This window comes from Macaca fascicularis, chromosome 3 (genome assembly GCF_037993035.2).
Source record: "Macaca fascicularis isolate 582-1 chromosome 3, T2T-MFA8v1.1".
Lineage (NCBI taxonomy): Eukaryota > Metazoa > Chordata > Mammalia > Primates > Cercopithecidae > Macaca > Macaca fascicularis.
Genome location: NC_088377.1, coordinates 130,345,596 through 130,363,122, shown reverse-complemented (window position 1 = coordinate 130,363,122; position 17,527 = coordinate 130,345,596). Strand labels below are relative to the sequence as shown.

Below are 17,527 nucleotides of genomic sequence, written 5' to 3'. Positions count from 1 at the left end.
TTTTTGACTTTTAAATCAAACTAAACATTGATATAAGAAGTTTTGATAGTAATCCATGAACTGCATCTTTTTTAAAAGGTAGTGTAGCTCTCTTCCTGTAGTGTAACCATAGCAACTGACAAAGAACAGAGAAAGAAAGCTTTCACACATGCTGTGCTAATTAATCCTGTCCTACAGTTTTCTTTCAACTGAAGAATGTGGTTTAATAAATTTTGCATGAGTAAGCATGTTTTGATGCATGAACTATGTAAACACATATCAATATCTTTACCAAAAATATTTGTTAAAAATGTATATATTTATACTTCAAAGTATCTTTCTTTCCTCTTTTGTTCATTCTTTTCTTTCTCTTACTTTGCTTCTTTTTGTCTTTCTTTTATTTTTGTTTTTTGAGTCATTGTTTTAATGATTTTCTCCCTTCCTGAAAAGTTTTGGGATTTTCTTATCTTATTAACCAAACAGACATTTTTAGGGTAAAAACTTTTTGTCGATCAATATAGAGGACACTTTCTACAATAAATTGTTTTAATTGACTAACTATATTCAAATGAGATAAGAGAATTTTTCTCAAGCAATGTAGAATAATGTAGCTTAAAAATGTAATAACATTCTTCACTCTATCTGACACATTTACATGCAAACCATTTTAAGAGACTCAGTCTTAAGCTTTGGAAAGTTAGATATTGAAAGCTATTTTTACTGTTGTTTTGGGACGTTATGTGGCTCATCTGAATAAAATTCGAGTAGTCTTTGGCCTAAACGTGGGAAAAAAGTGTAGATAAAGCACTTTTTTCTATTTGTACTTTCCAAAAATATTTAACCAGTCTAGCAGACTCATATTCAAAGTGAGCATAGTTGATCTGAAATTACACGTGGTTGTTTTGATTTATACTACTTCTAGGTTATTTTGTGGTCTTATTTTCCCCTTTACAACTGAGGACATCGCAATTTTTTTATAACTAGCCTGGTCTGAGCTGTCAATGAAAATCTTCAACTTTTTTCATTCTCTCATCCTTCTGGCTTAGCTTTCTGACAACAGGGCCTCAGGAAAACCAAGAGAATCAAGCCCGAATGTTTTTAGCATCCCATTTGACTTGACAACAGCATATGGAACAAGTCAGAACCTATTTCAGGACTTGTGCCTGGCTCTTTAGTCTCCATATGGAACCATAGTCATTGGAGGAACCAACCCTTTTAATGGGGTTACCAAGTTCTGGCCACACTTTATCATCTTGATTGTCCCATCTATTGTTCAATTTTGTGTGAATTAAGGTGGCATAAAACCTTGCAGAGGAAAGAAGGAAGATATTGTTATAGAAATCTGTTATCAAAAATAGTTACTCCATTCATGTGCAGAAAAGTTGGGGACCATGAATGTGTAGGTATGTCTGTGTGTGTGTAATCTGTATATTTTAATATGGAATACTTATAAATATTAACCAATTTATAGTATACCATTGCATTATTATTAAAACTGACTTGTAGAAAAAAATTGGGGCACTGTAACCGTAGCTGAATTAATTAGAAATTCTTTGTCTTACCAGCTGTCTTATTAATTTTAAAATTTACATATAATACTGAAAATGGAATGCTACATTTAATAAATAAGAAAAAGTCATTTCCTTACTACTACATAAAAAATTTTAAATAGAACATTAAAATGAATATGTTATGGTGGGTTCACTGTAAAAATATTTTAAGTGCTACAAACATCGTAACAATAAATAGCACTTTATTCTTGGACTCGGGAAGGGGAACCTCACACACCGGGGCCTATCACGGGGAGGGGGGAGGGGGAGATTGCATTGGGAGTTATACCTGATGTAAATGACGAGTTGATGGGTGCTGACGTGTTGATGGGTGCAGCACACCAACATGGCACAAGTATACATATGTAACAAACCTGCACGTTATGCATATGTACCCTAGAACTTAAAGTATAATAAAAAATAAAATAAAATAAAATAAAATACAAACCAACAGAAAAAAAAAATATTCTTGTCACTAATGAATACAGCTAGATGAAAAACTGTCACACAGGTTTTTTTCTTTTAAAAAATGACTTCTGTAGATTTTGTGATTTTTAAAATAATTGCACATTCATTCCACAAATCTTGGGAAAACACTCAGAAAAAGTTACTAAAAAATATGGGTAATCCCATATTCCAGAGGTAACCACTGAAGACATTTAAATGTATTTTCTGCCAAACTTTTTTCTTTTTTTTCTTTTTTAGAGGGGAAAAAAACCCCAGACCTGCCAATCTTTATTCTGTGCATGAGTATTTATAGTTATGAGGTCAAATTGCATATACCTTTTCACTTAACACCTTCCCAGTTTAAAAAAATTCTTAGAGGACATTTTAATTTATCATATATAATCTCATCAATGTATGTACCAGATTTGACTATTCCTTTACAGTTATTTATTTAGATGTTTTTTCAGAAGAGCTTCTGCAATAAGCATTTCCTAGTGAGTATTTGACAGAACACTGAAACCACAAGAAATTGTAGGACAATTCTTTGAGGAAAGTGTTATACTCTCATCTTGCAGATTCACGATACGCATTAGAACAATTAAGAAAACTGAGAAGTTTCACAATTTAAGTATTCTTTAACTTTCTTAATCTACTTTTTTCTCAGAGTTATTTGACCAAGGAACCCTTTCTCACAATACTTATAAATCTAAAAAATTCAAGAGACTTCTAAGCTCCTGTGTTATTAATAGTTTATGAATTATTTATGTACTCTGCTGATATTTTATTAGATTCATGACATCAGTGCTTTATTAGGAAATATAAATGTTTTAATGGTTATTAGCATGTGTTAAAAACAGAAACCACAATATGCTTTCCCCAGCTTTTTATTAACTTTGACATGGCACTCCTGATTCTGTATTAAAAGATCAGGTTTGACCTTTAAAACTGTGAACATTCAAATTTTAATTCCCTTGTTTTGCTAATGCCTCTTAAACTTCTTTATGTTTCATGTAACCCACAGGTCTTGCAAGAGCAAAATCCGTCCCTAGCCACACATACTCCAACGAAGTGGTTACCTTGTGGTACAGACCTCCAGATGTCCTTCTAGGCTCAACAGAATATTCCACCTGCCTTGACATGTGGTGAGAAATGGAAGCTTTACTCTAGCTAATCTATCTGTAGTGCTTGGTCTGGGTCAAGCCTAGACAAACATCCTAACAGTTTGAATGAAGATTAATGGTATAGGAGTGTTTGCCTGCATGTGGCCATGCTGCTGGATGTTTAAAAACATGATTGGGAATGTTCTCTAATTAGAGTCTCCTTTGCAGATGGTGTGTGGTAATGGTTCTTGATGGACAGGGGCAGAGACATTTTTCTAACTGTCAGTATCATGATTTTTCTCTTAAGAGTCTTAATTTGTGACCGTATCTTATAATAAGGGAAGTATATATCTCCAGACAGCAACAGGATTGAAGTAGCAGGGAGTATGTTTAAATTTGCAACAAAGCTCTAATGAGTGGTCTGAAAATTTTGGTGTAACTGTTAGGCACCAATTTGACTCACAGTATGTACCTGAAAACTTCTGACACTAGTTATCCAAAATGAAATAAAATGACTACTTAAAAAAATATTATATGTTTAATTTTAGGTCTCACTTTCACACATGCTTTAGCAAAGCTTTAAAAATCTATTTTATGAGGTCCAGTGACTGTCAAGATTTAATTTATAATTAGTATTAATGGTAAACTATGCTGAGTTCCCTATTAAGTGTGAGCCAAATCAATCAAATAAGGGAATAATCTAATTTTTGGCATGAAGGACAGACTGTTGAACATGTCTTTTATTAATAGAAAAATTTCTTTTCTAGACTCACAGTTGTGTCCAAAGTAAAACAATTTATATAGCACATGGCTGTTTTATAATAGGAGTCATCTTCCCTGAATGATTATGCCCCCATATGTAGAATTCCGTGTGTTCATGTAAGTTTATAACCTCAGTAAAACTGCAGTATGTGTTGTTTATCTTATTGTTATATACTTACTTCAGTCCTCTATCCCCGGTAATCTTCCCTTTTCATAAATTGGCCTGTGATGAGGCCTGCCTCTTTCCTGATGTTTTTTATCCAAAAATGTTATGGTGAGAAAACAAGTTTCTCATTATCTAGGGCACAGTGCAGATTTTTTTATGTTCCAGCAGCCCTCCCTAGGAATGAGACTTGGGGATTTCTAAAGCCACAGAGGATACCTGCAACATTTTGTGTACATGAGAACACATTTATTTTTATTGAAGTGTAGCTCAAAAGCTTTCAATAGAGCTACAAGAAAATCAGACAATCATACAGCTTAAGATCTGTTGTCATAAATTTTGTAATGCGTTATACTAAATCTAATAGCATTTTAGTGATATTCTAAACCACTGAGAATAAAGATGATCATCTGTCATTAAGGGGCTGAGCTAATCTTTATTTTATCACACTTCCTGGCTTTTTTGGGGGGACAGTTGTTTACACAGTTATATTTTTTTTCCCAACACAGGGATCTGGGTAAAACAGATATTTAGATAATTAGTGTAATGGCAGAAAAAGTTGAAAATAAAGGCCAATGAATGAATGAATGAGGATATTACTTACTTTCTTATCCCTTTCCTACTTCCTGACTTATAGTTGGCTATGCAAATAGTGATTACTTAAGATTCTTGTGTTATGGGGCTTCTCTATTTTTGGGGTATAGAAATTCTAGGTTGTCTTTCAGTGAGGTCAGTTAGGGACTCTGCTAGTAAAACATTGGTTGGAAACATCTGTGGCTTGGAGCCAGTTTTGTGTTAGTTGCTTGGCAGTTCAGTTAAGACTCTACCCTCAAGAACATTTTTTTACATACTAGTGGCTAATGTTTCCCAAACCTTTAAAATCACCAAGAACCAAATGGACTGTGACATAATATGTGTGTTTCTGAGGTGTAGCTCCGTATTTGATTTCCAGCGTGTGTCACTTTTTCTTCCACGTGTGTGTGTTCATTCTCTCAAGGAAGACAGTTTGGACACTTTCTGCCAGTTTGCTTTGAACAGAGACATAATAGAAGCACAAGAAGAAGACTTATTTAAGTGGAAAGGAGGAAAACTGATAGAAAATAGTAGACCCCAAATGCCCTTTTGTCTATATGCCAAGATTATTCATCGCCAGAACCAAATAGCAAATGTGTTATGTCTGAATAGCTTCCCATGCTTACTGGCTCTTCACTTACAAGCCTTAAAATCTGTGTTATATCTATGGTACACCTGCCTGTCTGAATCTGATTTCATTTCAAGCCATTTTCTAAAAGCTGTCTTGTTATTATCCTATAAGTCAAATAAAATGTATTTTTCCAGTTAGAGAGAAGTTCACAGGCACTGATTGCTGCATAATCGATGACATCGATGGTGGGTTTTCAGAGAACTAGAAATGGGACTATAATTGAGTCATGGCTCAGCTGTAGCAAAGAGAAGTGCAAATATTAACCCATGGAGAATAGCAGGGAGGCAGGTGGCAGTAGTTTCAGGCCTTTTTACAGTTCATTTATCAGCATGGGGCAGTAAGGTCGTAACTAAAAACTAACGATCCCTATACAGTGTTACATTTTCCAGTTTTCTCTTTAAATAGCCACAGGAAATAAAAATATTAATGAAGACACATATGCATTATCATTTGCCAGCAAGTGATGGAAATCAGAGGTGGCCGTGTTACGATTTCCTCCTCCAGGTCTCCAACACTTGCAATAAACAAACAACCCTGTGTGATTTGGGAACTCATCAAGATAGCTAGTTTTTGATGCTTTTATCAATATGGATAGTTTCTGATACTTCTATCTCCCTCTGTAAAGGAAATTTTAAGCAGAGGAATCAAAGTGAACATTTCCTCTGTATAACTTCTCTTAATTTTTGGATTTATAACTCTTTGAAAGTCAAGGCATAGGAAATCATTGCTAAGCTTTTCTAAACCAAAAATGCTTACTAAGTTCTGAAAGCTACATTAAGAGAAGTGCAGATGTAACAAGCAGCTTCTCTGTGTAGTTCTTCCCTTGCTAGGAAGCTCTGCTCAGTTGAGGTCATTGTTCCAAATAAGCTGTATATTCCTCTATAGAAGTTCATAAATATGTTTAGAGCTGCATTTATTTTTTGAAAGCAGAAAAGCAGAAGGTCACTTGGGATTATTTTAAGGGCTTAATTTTTAAAATAGGGTGACTAAGTCATTTTCTGCTAATAAATGATTATCTCATCAAGACGACAGTGCTTTGGGGGTGGGTAAAATATATAGTAGCACTACCCTGAGGTATCAACTACAGTACTCCCCAGCACCCCAACAGTATATGAAGAATGATAGCATGACAGTCTCTTCCTTTCATCATCTTTTAAGAAGCTAATTAACATATTAACTATGCTTGTCAAAATGCGGGGCAAGTCATTTATAAATAAGCCTGTCAAATGTAATGAGATTGCATATTAAATCATCCATTTCTCTATTACATCTCTGATTTAAGATTAAAATTAATTTATTTAACATTGTAGCAGCTGGGTGGTTAGAAAAAATTTCCATACCACTCTTGATATATAGAAAAATGTCCACATCAAAATTGATTTTGCATATATTAGAAAAGAAATTGCCTGTTTATTAAGTATTAAAAGGCCATTTAGCTTTGCTTTTTTTATTAAATAAGTCTAATCACCATACATACTGGCAGTATACAAAATTCTGCCATCATCTTTAATGATCTTTCTTGAACCAAGGAAGTGTATATAATAAAATAATGTTTCTTAGGATTTAGGTTTATTTACTAATGTTTTAAGGTAAAGAATCACAAATTAGCTCTAGCATAGCCCCTACTCTGAAAATCAATTTGTTCTATATGAGGTCCTGTGGTTTGATTTGAGACTTGAGTAATAATAATAGTAACAACAATAGGTACTTCTATTGAACACAAACTGTATTCTGAGCCCTGTTATGCATTTTAATTACTTACCTATTTTACCATGATACAGTTTGAGAAAACCAAACCCAGAGAGACTAAATAATATGGGTAAGGTCATGCAGTTAGTAAATAGAGTACACATTCAAACTCAAGGATAACCTACTCAAAGCCCTTTCTTTTTACAAGATACTACATAATCTCTTAAGATGATTTGTTTACAAATTGATCTTTATTTTACCACTAGAGCAACTCCAAAACACAAATACAGCAAAACATAGATTTTATAATTTAGGTTATATTCTGAGTCATGTCCTTTGTATAGCTCAAATATAGTGGGTGTCTTTCACTGTCTCTCAACAGCTTGTGGACTCTTTTTCTCTCCTGCCATCAACTTTTTAAGACATTTTACTATATAGTTTTATGCAAGGAAGAGTTTTTTGTTTTTTGGTTTTTTTTAATAAACCACAACAGGTATCATTGGATTGAATACATTTTCACAAGACTAGTACTTATGCTGGCATGTATTAATATTTTCCCAATTCCTAGCCATTACTCATTTATTACTTTCGCTAAAATGAATGAGTTCATTTTAAACCAAAGGATAGTAAGAATGAGAATTTGAGTTCATGAGTTATACTGAATCATCTGTCTGTCAGCACTGTTTGTACTATTTCTAATTAATCAGGTCATAAGACCAAAGGAACATACGAATTAGTTACTGTCAAATGTAACACCTCTTTAAGAGTTCTTGAGAACTGCTCAAATAATGCATGATTCAAGTGACTTATTGGTGTAGCCACCGAAATGCAATACAACATAACAAAAGAACTGGGGACAGTCAGAAGGACATCCAGGAGATTGAAGCTGATCTCATGGTGGTAGCCATGGTTTCTAAGCCTACTCCCACTACGGAAGTCCCTTAAAATTAGGATGACCCTATAGTTTATTATTATACCAGGACACCATTGAGAGTTAATAATTCTGCCGGGATAATAGATGTAAAACAGAGATAACTGTGACATGTGGTCACCTTTCTCATAATGCACTAGAGCAATAATTTGCTAAATACTACTAAACAGAAGAGACTTAACACATTCAAGTATTTAATTCACACTAAAGACTGCTGACTACAAACTCAAATTCCTTGCAACAAACTTAATGTTACATTGCCTAATACAAATTATCTCTGTAAGTACAGTTCTCTCATATTAGGTTATTGTGGCATTTTAGAGTGGCTACCAAAGTGCCAAATTTAGTGATAGCTTTGGGATGCTGAAGGGAAGCACCTCTATTTTTCTGTCAAAAATCCAGTGTGGGGCTGGGCACGATGGCTTACAACTGTAATACCAGCACTTGGGGAGGCCGAGGCAGGTGGATCACCGGAGAGCAGGAGTTCAAGACCAGCCCCACCAACATGGTAAAACTGCGTCTCTACTAAAAATACAAAATTAGCTCGGCATGGTGGCATGTGCCTGTAATCCCAGCTACTTGGGAGACTGAGACAGAAGAATCTCTTGAACCTGGGAGGCAGAGGTTACAGTGAGCCAAGATCGTACCATTGCACTCCAGCCTGAGTGACAGAGTGAGACTCCATCTCCAAAAAAAAAAAAAAAAAAAGTCTAGTGTGGTTATAGTTTTTATATTCCATTGTTGTTTATTGGTGTGTATGTCTGTGAGAGAAAGAGTATATGTGTGTGTGTATGTTTGGTCATTTATTGTCAATAAATTAGATGAATGATAATATGTAAAATGAGGCATTGATCTACCAAATCTCTTTAAGAATAAATAAAAATTTCCCCATTTTAAATCAATATTTGCACAATAATTGGCAATCCACAAACTGGTTTTTGGGTGATTTTTAAATAGCCAATCACAGAGACTCAGTTTCATGACATTATTATAACCCTTGGTATACTCAGCTGCCTCACTGGTTTGTGAGAATAACAAGAGATGGTTACATGTAAAATTTTTTAAGAAATATAAAATTCCACAAATGTTTTGAATAGTGTTCTTATCAACTCTTAGAATGTCAATCAGCCAAGCTAAAAATACTGCATTTCTATTGGGGTGTAGCATCCAAGGGTGCTATGGGATATATAAAAGCTGCTCTATTTGGTTTTAGGGAAATTAATACACTGTCTATGTCTTGAGAATCAAAAATAATTTTTGGCCCAGGATATTCTCATCTTAAGAGAGAGAGAGACAGTGTGTGTGTGTGTGTGTGTGTGTGTCTGTGTGTGTGTGTGTTTTAATTTAGAAATATGTAGTCAGGAGTGTTGGCTTACACCTGTAATCCCAGCACTTTGGGGGCCAACGTGGGAGGATGGCATGAGGCTAGGCATTTGAGACCAGCCTGGGCAACATGCTGAGATCCCATCTCAGCAAAATATAAAAATTCTGTTAGCATGGTAGAGGGTGCCTATAGTCCCATAGGAGGCTGACGTGGGAAGACGGCTTGAGCCTTGGATTTCAAGGCTGCAGTGAGCTATGATCACACCACTGCACTCCAGCCTGGCCCCAAGAGTGAGACCTACAAAAATGGGAATATTGAGGAAGGTGATGGAAGACAAAGGTTTTTTTTTTTGGTTTATTTTTATTTTTATTTTTTTTTTGAGACGGAGTTTTGCTCGGTCACCCAGACTGGAGTGCAATGGCGTGATCTCAGCTCACTGCAACCTTCGCCTCCCAGGTTCGAGAGATTCTCCTGCCTCAACCTCCTGAGTAGCTGGGATTACAGGCGCCCACTACCATGCCCAGCTAATTTTTGTATTTTTAGTAGAGATAGGGTTTCACCATGTTGGTCAGGCTGGTCTCGAACTCCTGACCTTGAGATCCACCTGCCTGGGCCTCCCAAAATGCTGGAATTACAGGCATGAGCCACCGCGCCCGGCCGACAATGGTTTTTAAAGGAAAATGAGAAGAACTACATAATTTTTTATGATAATTATCCTTGACTACAAAGATCAATAACAAGGGTGGCAGCATCTGACATTGGGCAGGCAGATGTCTTCATAGAAGTATTTTTGTGTGTGTGTAAGGTTGCAGCGGCCTTTGTGCCAGGCTGTGTTTTTTGCAGCCTTTTGTGATAGTTTTCATTCGTGAAAACCCTTCCTTCGTGTCCTTCCCCAGCTCTGTTTTTCAGGGGTCTTAACACAAGTGACTCCATTTTGATTGTGACAGCTTTCACAAAATGTAACTAGCAGTGTTTTGCTGTGTAAAGGAGAGGCATTGTTACAGTAGAAAGCACATTGAAAACCTAGCTTTAGCTTCCCTCTGCCACTTCTTAGCTGTAGCTACTCCCAGCTTCAGTTTCCGAACCAGAAAACTGTAACAATAAAACCTATTGCAAGTATAACCCATAACGAATACATACCACAACAATAACAATAGAAAAACAGTGATCTTCTGCCTCATCCATACCCACCCTTTAATCCTATTTTCCAGAAGCAACTACTTTTAACTGTTTGCTTTTAATTATTTTTTATTTATTTTTACTTTTAACTCTTTTAGACATAGTACTTTACTTCTGTCTGTCTTAAATTGCTTATATTGCTATTCATTGATTTACTATTTTCGACACTGTCTACTAAGTAGGTATTATGGTAGATGAGGATTTAACTTGCTTCTGTCAACCTTCATTATACTAATTTATAATCTATATCTCATCTTAGAACGTTTATAAATATTATTCCTGCTTAAAGTCAAGTAGTATTTATGATTATATATTTTCTTGTATAACCTTTTGCTTTTCCTGGACTTAATAACTGTCTGTGATTCTTATTAGTTGTCTTTGCTCTTATGGCTAATTGTGAAGAATTTGTCAATTACCTATGAAAGCGTATTTTTCAAATTCTCAAACACAACAGCAGATCTGTCAGTTCCATTTACTTTTTTTACATCTCCTTTCCTCAACCATTTTCTTGAAACTTTCCTCTCTCAGCTTTCTGATTTCTTGCCTTAGCACAATGTAGCACTTCTTATCTCAGACTTCATTTGCTCCCCACTCATCCCCATCCCCACTTTGTCTCTGCATGGTGTTGTAGGTCCTAAGCCGGTTATTCTCTGTTCTCTTCCCAGTCTGTTCCCCACCGTCTTCTGTCCTGCCCTGTGTCTTACTTGGCTGACCCCTAGGGAATTGCATCCTCTGAGCTGCCATCACTTACTGGTTTCCAGCTGGGTTCAGGCAAAAACAAGTGGGAGGAGAGAGTGACTGTATATGTTTCCCTAATTCTTCCCCATGTTAGACCATGTTTCTGGAAATGACTAACTACAACTTCTTCGGGGAAGCTTCTCTCCCATGGCTCTAGCTCTCAGTACACACTAATCACACTTAGTTCTTAGTTGGAGAGGGAGTCATGGATTCCTGCTGTTGCTAGACTCGGAGTATTTCAGTATGTCTTATTGGTTCTCTTATAGCTCTATTTGTAGTCACTTCTGGGTTGGATCCATTTTCCTTCTGGAGTGTCACTGACTGCAGATTCCCTTTATCTGGATTCCATGTCTTCCTCCTTTAGGTGCATTAGAAGAATGCATACATTAGAGATACAGTTTTCAAATTCTTAGTATTTTGAAAATGCCTTTATTCTGCTTTCACAAATGATTGATATTTGGCTAAGTGTACATCATTAATGATCATGTATAACTTGAATACTAATTTTTTCCTCAGAATTTTCAGTACATTATTTTATTTCCCTAGAGCTTCTGGTATTGCTGCTGAGAAGTGTGATTCCATTCTCGATCATTTGTGTGCCCCCGCATACTTCCTCTCTGGAGGGAATTAGGTTCTTCTCTCTATCCCTGGTATTCCAGAATTTCATGATGATATTGCTTTGGTAGTGTCTTTTTCTATTGGTGCTGGGTAAGTTTCCTTCAAGATAAAGACTAATGTGTTCTAGTTCTTAGAAAACTTCTTGAATTTCTTTTAAAAAAATGATTTCTTCCATCCTCTCTGTCTTCACTTTCTAGAAAATTTGTATTACTTTGATATTGGAGCTCCTTTCTTAATCCTCTATTTTCTAAAGTCTTTTATATAACTTTTTATCTTACAAACCTTCTATTTTTAAAAAAACATTCAGCTTCCATATATAAAATTGTTCTTGCTTCCTTTCCTTCTGATCTCTATTTCTTAAACATGGGGATGGGGACATTTTTTTTTTTTTTGCTTTTCATTTACTTTTGTACATTAAGCACTATAAATCTATACACTTAGAAGGGCCCAATTAACTAGTCAGTTCAATGTATATTGTTCAGGCAAAGAGCTAAACTTCTGTTTGGGAGGTCCTCAGATGTCAGTATCTTAAGGCTTATTCTTTGTTCCTCTTCACATGCTGATTACAAGCAGCTGACATCCTCAAAGCAGAGTGGAAAGGGGAGCTGATGGTCACATACATCAGTAAACGCATTTTTCACTTGATTTCCCTTTTTTTTTCAGCTCAGTGCCTCGCCCTGCTCTCTACTGCAACTTTTGTCTTCAATTTGAGGCCTCCTGGGTTTAATGTCATGTACCCTGCTGGTGTGTGTTTAGGGTGAGATAAGAGATAGTCAGAGAAGACCTATGAGGCAAAAGTTTGCTCTTCATACAAATTTTCATTTCTCCCCTCTGTCTCCAGCTGTCAGACTCAGCTTCACACTTTTTTCATACTGAACTTTTTCCAAGTTGTTGTAGGTAAATAATCTGACTATAACTTGAAGCTGTAACTGCCTGTGGTCTGCCTAGATTGTCATGTCTTCATCTACATCTTCTCAAAACAGGTTACCTCTCATGGACTTGTGCCTTCTCCTAGAGTTCTTTTATCCTTGTTTGAAATTTATTTCCTAACTGACACTTTGGTCACTTTGGAGAAGACAAATGCAGCCATGTTAGTGGGTGCTGCTTGAGGGCAAGAACCAGGTCTTTCTCACCTTGAATGTCTTCATATTATGTAAGGTTGTCCAGAAGGGGTGAAAAGAGGGAAGGAGGGAGGTGGGAGGGAAGGGAGAGAGGTAGGGGGAGAGGGAGGGAATGAGGGAGGGAGGGAGGGAGGGAGGAAGGAAGGAAGGAAGGAAGGAAGGAATGAAGGAAGGAAAGGAAGGGAAGGAGAGGGGAGGGGAGGGGAGGGGAGGGGGGGAGGGAGGGGGGAGGGGAGGGGGGAGGGAGGGGGGAGGGGAGGGGGGAGGGAGGGAGGGGAGGAGGGGAGGGGAGGGGGGGAGGGAGGGAGGGGAGGGGAGGGAAGGGAAAGGGGAGGGGAGGGAAGGGAAAGGGAAGGGAAGGGAAGGGAAGGGAAGGGAAGGGAAGGGAAGGCAGGCTGCTCATATTATATAAGGAGGGAATTAGGTTCGTATTGTATAAGGATCTTTGTGGGAAGGGAGCTGCCCTAATTCCAGAGGTGTCCAGACAGGGAGATCTGTGCACGTTTTACCACATGCCCTGCTTTTGTTGATTATTTAATATTGGTGACTTTAACTGTGCACATTGACTACTAAGGGTCTTTGCCATGTAGACATTTGTGATTTTCCTAGGGCACACATTTAACTTGCCTATGCTGATGAGTGGGAGCCGATTAAATAGCATAATGCAGGCAGGAAATTCATGACTGCTGGCATCTTAGTGTGGTGGTGGTTTATAATCCCTACCATTTAACTCTTAGTGAAATAACAAATTTATGAAAACCAACCTGAAAAGAAAGCCATTCACTGGTTGATGAGAAAGTGATGCAAGTTAATAAAATATGAGGTCATAATTCTTAAAGAGATAATAATTTTATATGAGTGCATTACAGAAAGTAGTTCTTTGGATCTGTGGGCTGTATGAATCCAAAAAAAAGCTTGCTGTTAAAAACCAGCAAAAGTAGTGAAGCATTTTCAACAAGTGTTTAGGCAATAGAAAATTTCTAATTCAGTGAAGGTGAAAAAGTGGATTAACTTGTATGCACAGGAAAGACATGATTGAATGGAAATGTGATTGGAGAGAAACTAGGGGCCTCTATAAATGTCATTGTGTGACAATAGTTACTAAAGATGCCTACTAGAATGTTACTAGGATGTCTACTTCGTATTGCTTATTGAAGGATGGAAATGGAGAATTCTGTGCTTATTATTACAATTGTGAGTTAATTCCTCAGTACTGCATTACCTGGAGTGTATTTTAATTAAGAATCCCATTTTCGTTTGCTGGTATTTTGTTGTATGAATTACTATAACTTAAATGTTCTGGTGGGTTTCTTAATTTTAGATGCTATATTATGTAATTGATAGATATTTGTGGGTCTTTTAAAAAATTTATTCTTCAAATGTTGTATCCTTAGATTCCTGTTGGTAGATGTCATTAAAAAAAAAAAAAAGAAAATAAATAAAGCAATAGTTGAAAAAGAACTAAACTTGAATTCAACTAAAACAACCTATCAGTGTCCAAGAAACAGCCTGCTAAATTTCAATAAAAATAAAACAAAACGTATTCATAGTATGTGACAGTCGCTTAGTAATTACTAATGACTGAATCTGAGTAGCTTCCTATTTTCCTACACCCATGTGGGTAGCTCATCTTTTACTGTGGCATTTTCTAGTTCTCTGTATTTCTGTGTGAGACAATAGATTCCAAGAGTGGGATGTTTATATAATTGAATTTTCAGTTGAGCTTGGCAAAGCTTTTCTCATTTTTTTCTGATTGATGATTTAAATGGTTCTTCCTTTATTGTTAGCTTTTGCCATATTGGTTTTTGAATACTTAATATATTCATAGCCTAATGGAAACTCCAACAGATGAAAAACTTTATTATAGAAATAAATAAATTTCCATCTATTTGTGACCATTTTATAACACCTGAAATTAGAGGTGCTTGTTTTTGTTTGTTTTTTCTCACACACTGCGTGTGGTTGGTGGTAACACAGAAAAAAACAAAACAAAACAAAATACAGCTCTAGAATCTCAGGGTAGCTCCCTTCCCACAAAAATCTCCCTTTTACCTTGTTAGTCACTTCATTCATTTATTCATTCAGCAAAACATTACAGAATGTCGAGAGGCTCAAGGTGAGAAAGACCTGGTTCCTGCCTCGAGCCTCGCCCACTAGCACTACTGCATTGTACAACCCCAAAGGCATCATTCAAGTTGTAATCTATGTGCAGTGGCCAGACTGCAAAGCTACATTCCAGGGCAAATATTTGGGAATATTCCAAGAAGCCCACAGACATCACCAAAAAAATGGGCCCTGATACTCTGTACTGGAAAGGTTTTTGCCTTTAGGTCTTGCATCTATTATCTCACATATTAGGTGGTTGTCAAGTATTTTACTGTAAAATATCAATCATCCAGTCATATATCTTAGTAGTGCCCATTTCAGCATTCTTATCCATAGTCCATCAAAGTCTAGCTATGCCATTTGATGACTGGAACTAAATATATCAACTTAACATAGTGTAAATTGAAGTTCAGAATTCTCCTTATAGTAAGATAATTTACATGGTTTTAGCAGTGATTTCTCTTCACAATATGCCACATGAAGTTTCTTGAAATAGATTGCTTGATGTGTCTTTTGCTTTGATTTTTAAGATAATTACCCATGAATAAATTTTTCCTAATTTCCTACATTATTGCATAAGGATTAATACATTTGCAGAGACAAGCCTTAAAATATGACTTCCTTATTTTGCATCAGCTGTCATATAAACAGAAATTAAAGATGTGCAAGGCTTATTAATTTTCTTTTTTTCTTGTTCTGCCTGATCTATGCTTATTCCTTAGAGAAGGGCCGTCACTGGTAGAGTTTTAAATGAATTATCAAATGGAACTTCTTTCATTGTTCCATAATACAAGAAATAATATTTCTCTCCTATTTCTTGTAATATTTTTCATTTTTTTCTTATAGTAGTCCTCAGTGAGGGCATTTCCTATTTATATTTTTATATTAATTGTGACTGGTTGCTGGATGTAAACAGTCCAAATATTCCCTATTATCTATGTAACCTAGAGTTATTAAAGACTCCATCTCTAGAGTCTTCATTATCCGTGGGAGTCTGGGTTGAATTTTTAAGCTTTTTTTTTTTTTTTTTTTGAGACCAAGTCTCACCCTGTCACCCAGGCTGGAGTGTCGTGGTGCAATCTCGGCTCACTGCAACCTCTGCCTCCCAGGTTCAAGCAATTCTCCTGCCTCAGCCTCCTGAGTAGCTGGGATTACAGATATGCGTCACCATGCCCAGCTAATTTTTGTATTTTTAGTAGAGACAAGACTTCACCATGTTGGCCAGGCTGTTCTTGAACTCCTGACCTCAGGTGATCCACCCGCCTCAGCTTCTCAAAGTGCTGGGATTAAAGGTGTGAGCCACCGCGCCCAGCCAAATTTTTAAGCATTTTTTAAACACAGCCAACATCTTATTTTCAGTGCATTAGGAATGATGGTAGACTTCAGTTTTCTAGGGTAGTTTTACTGTGTTCTCTGCCAAACCCTCTAATTTTGAAGATTTGGTTTTGATTTTAACTTTATCTTTGCTGGCATTTGTGTCACCTGGGAAGGAATCAAAGTTGCCATCTCTGTTTCGTCTTTTTTAACCTGACCAGGCTGACCAAATAAAGACAGGTTGTTCTGACTGCGGAGGCAGCATAGCATAATGAAGAGATTGCTAACCCTGGATTCAGGAGATGCAGTTTCTGATTCTGCGACCAACACTAAGACACTTTAACATATAATACAGCTTCCTGACATGTAAAAATCAAAACATTGTCTGAAGCCTTCTCAAAGGTACCTCTATCTCTAAATGTTAGCATTTGAGTAAATTGTACAGTGGAGGGAAAGGTTTCCATGGAGACTGCTGGAGTTCCTTTGGAGTCTCTTAGAAATGAAGTTAGAGTTTAGATATTTTGGTGAAATTACTGAGTTGATTTTTTTTAGTGTTTAATTTCATATGATAATATTAGCTCTAAATCAAATGCCTTTTTCTGTTGCAGTATCTTGTGTGTACTCCTCAGACTAGTTTATGCAATTCATTCATTTATTCCCTCATTTTAAAGATACTTACTGAACACCTATTTTGTACAAAGCAGTTTGTGAGATCTTGGAGCTGAAAAGATGAGAAAGATCTATTCATGCCTTCAAGGTCACAGGGAAAGACAGTGTGATGAGCCATAGCACAGGTATATGGTTAAGACAGTGGCAGCTCAGAGGTGAAGGTGATAAATTTATCCTTGGTGAATGATTAAGGGGGTCAGGAGAGGCTTCACCCAGTGGTAATTACTCTGCCTGACTTCTCAAAGCCATATTTCCAAGCTGACAAAGCTAGGTTTGAAGGACATGTAGATCATGCCATGGACAAAGATGAACAGGTGAAATATCTGGTGTTTTGTGGATAGAGATGGAGGATAGGATTTCAGAAGCATTCGAAAAGGACAGTAAGGAGGAAGAGAGAAAGCGGTTGGAGATCAGATTGTAGAAGTATTTAGGAATACTTAGGATGTGGACAACTTGATGACTGTATACACATAGTGAAGAAAAAAAAAAAAAGGCAAAAGATTTTAGATGATTCCTGGATCTGGTAAATGAACCAGACAGCAAAAATACAACTTTGCCATTTCATTAGAAAAAAATAATAATAAATGTACATAGTACTTAAAGTGTATAAGCAAAAATTATCATTGGAACATA

General features: G+C 36.5%; 1 protein-coding gene across 17 annotated transcripts in view; it reads left to right on the top strand.

Annotated features, from left to right (window-relative positions):
- The window catches only part of CDK14 (cyclin dependent kinase 14), a 790,403-nt gene that overhangs the window by 538,367 nt on the left and 234,509 nt on the right, over positions 1-17,527 (top strand). For all 17 annotated transcript variants that reach the window (XR_012432704.1, XR_006696501.2, XR_012432705.1 and 14 more), the window contains one exon: positions 2,998-3,118. Coding sequence is in view for 14 of the 17 variants with exons in the window: in XM_045387589.2 (XP_045243524.1) it covers positions 2,998-3,118 (121 nt within the window). In the remaining 3 variants the exon portion in view is untranslated. The remainder of the gene's footprint in view (positions 1-2,997; positions 3,119-17,527) is intronic.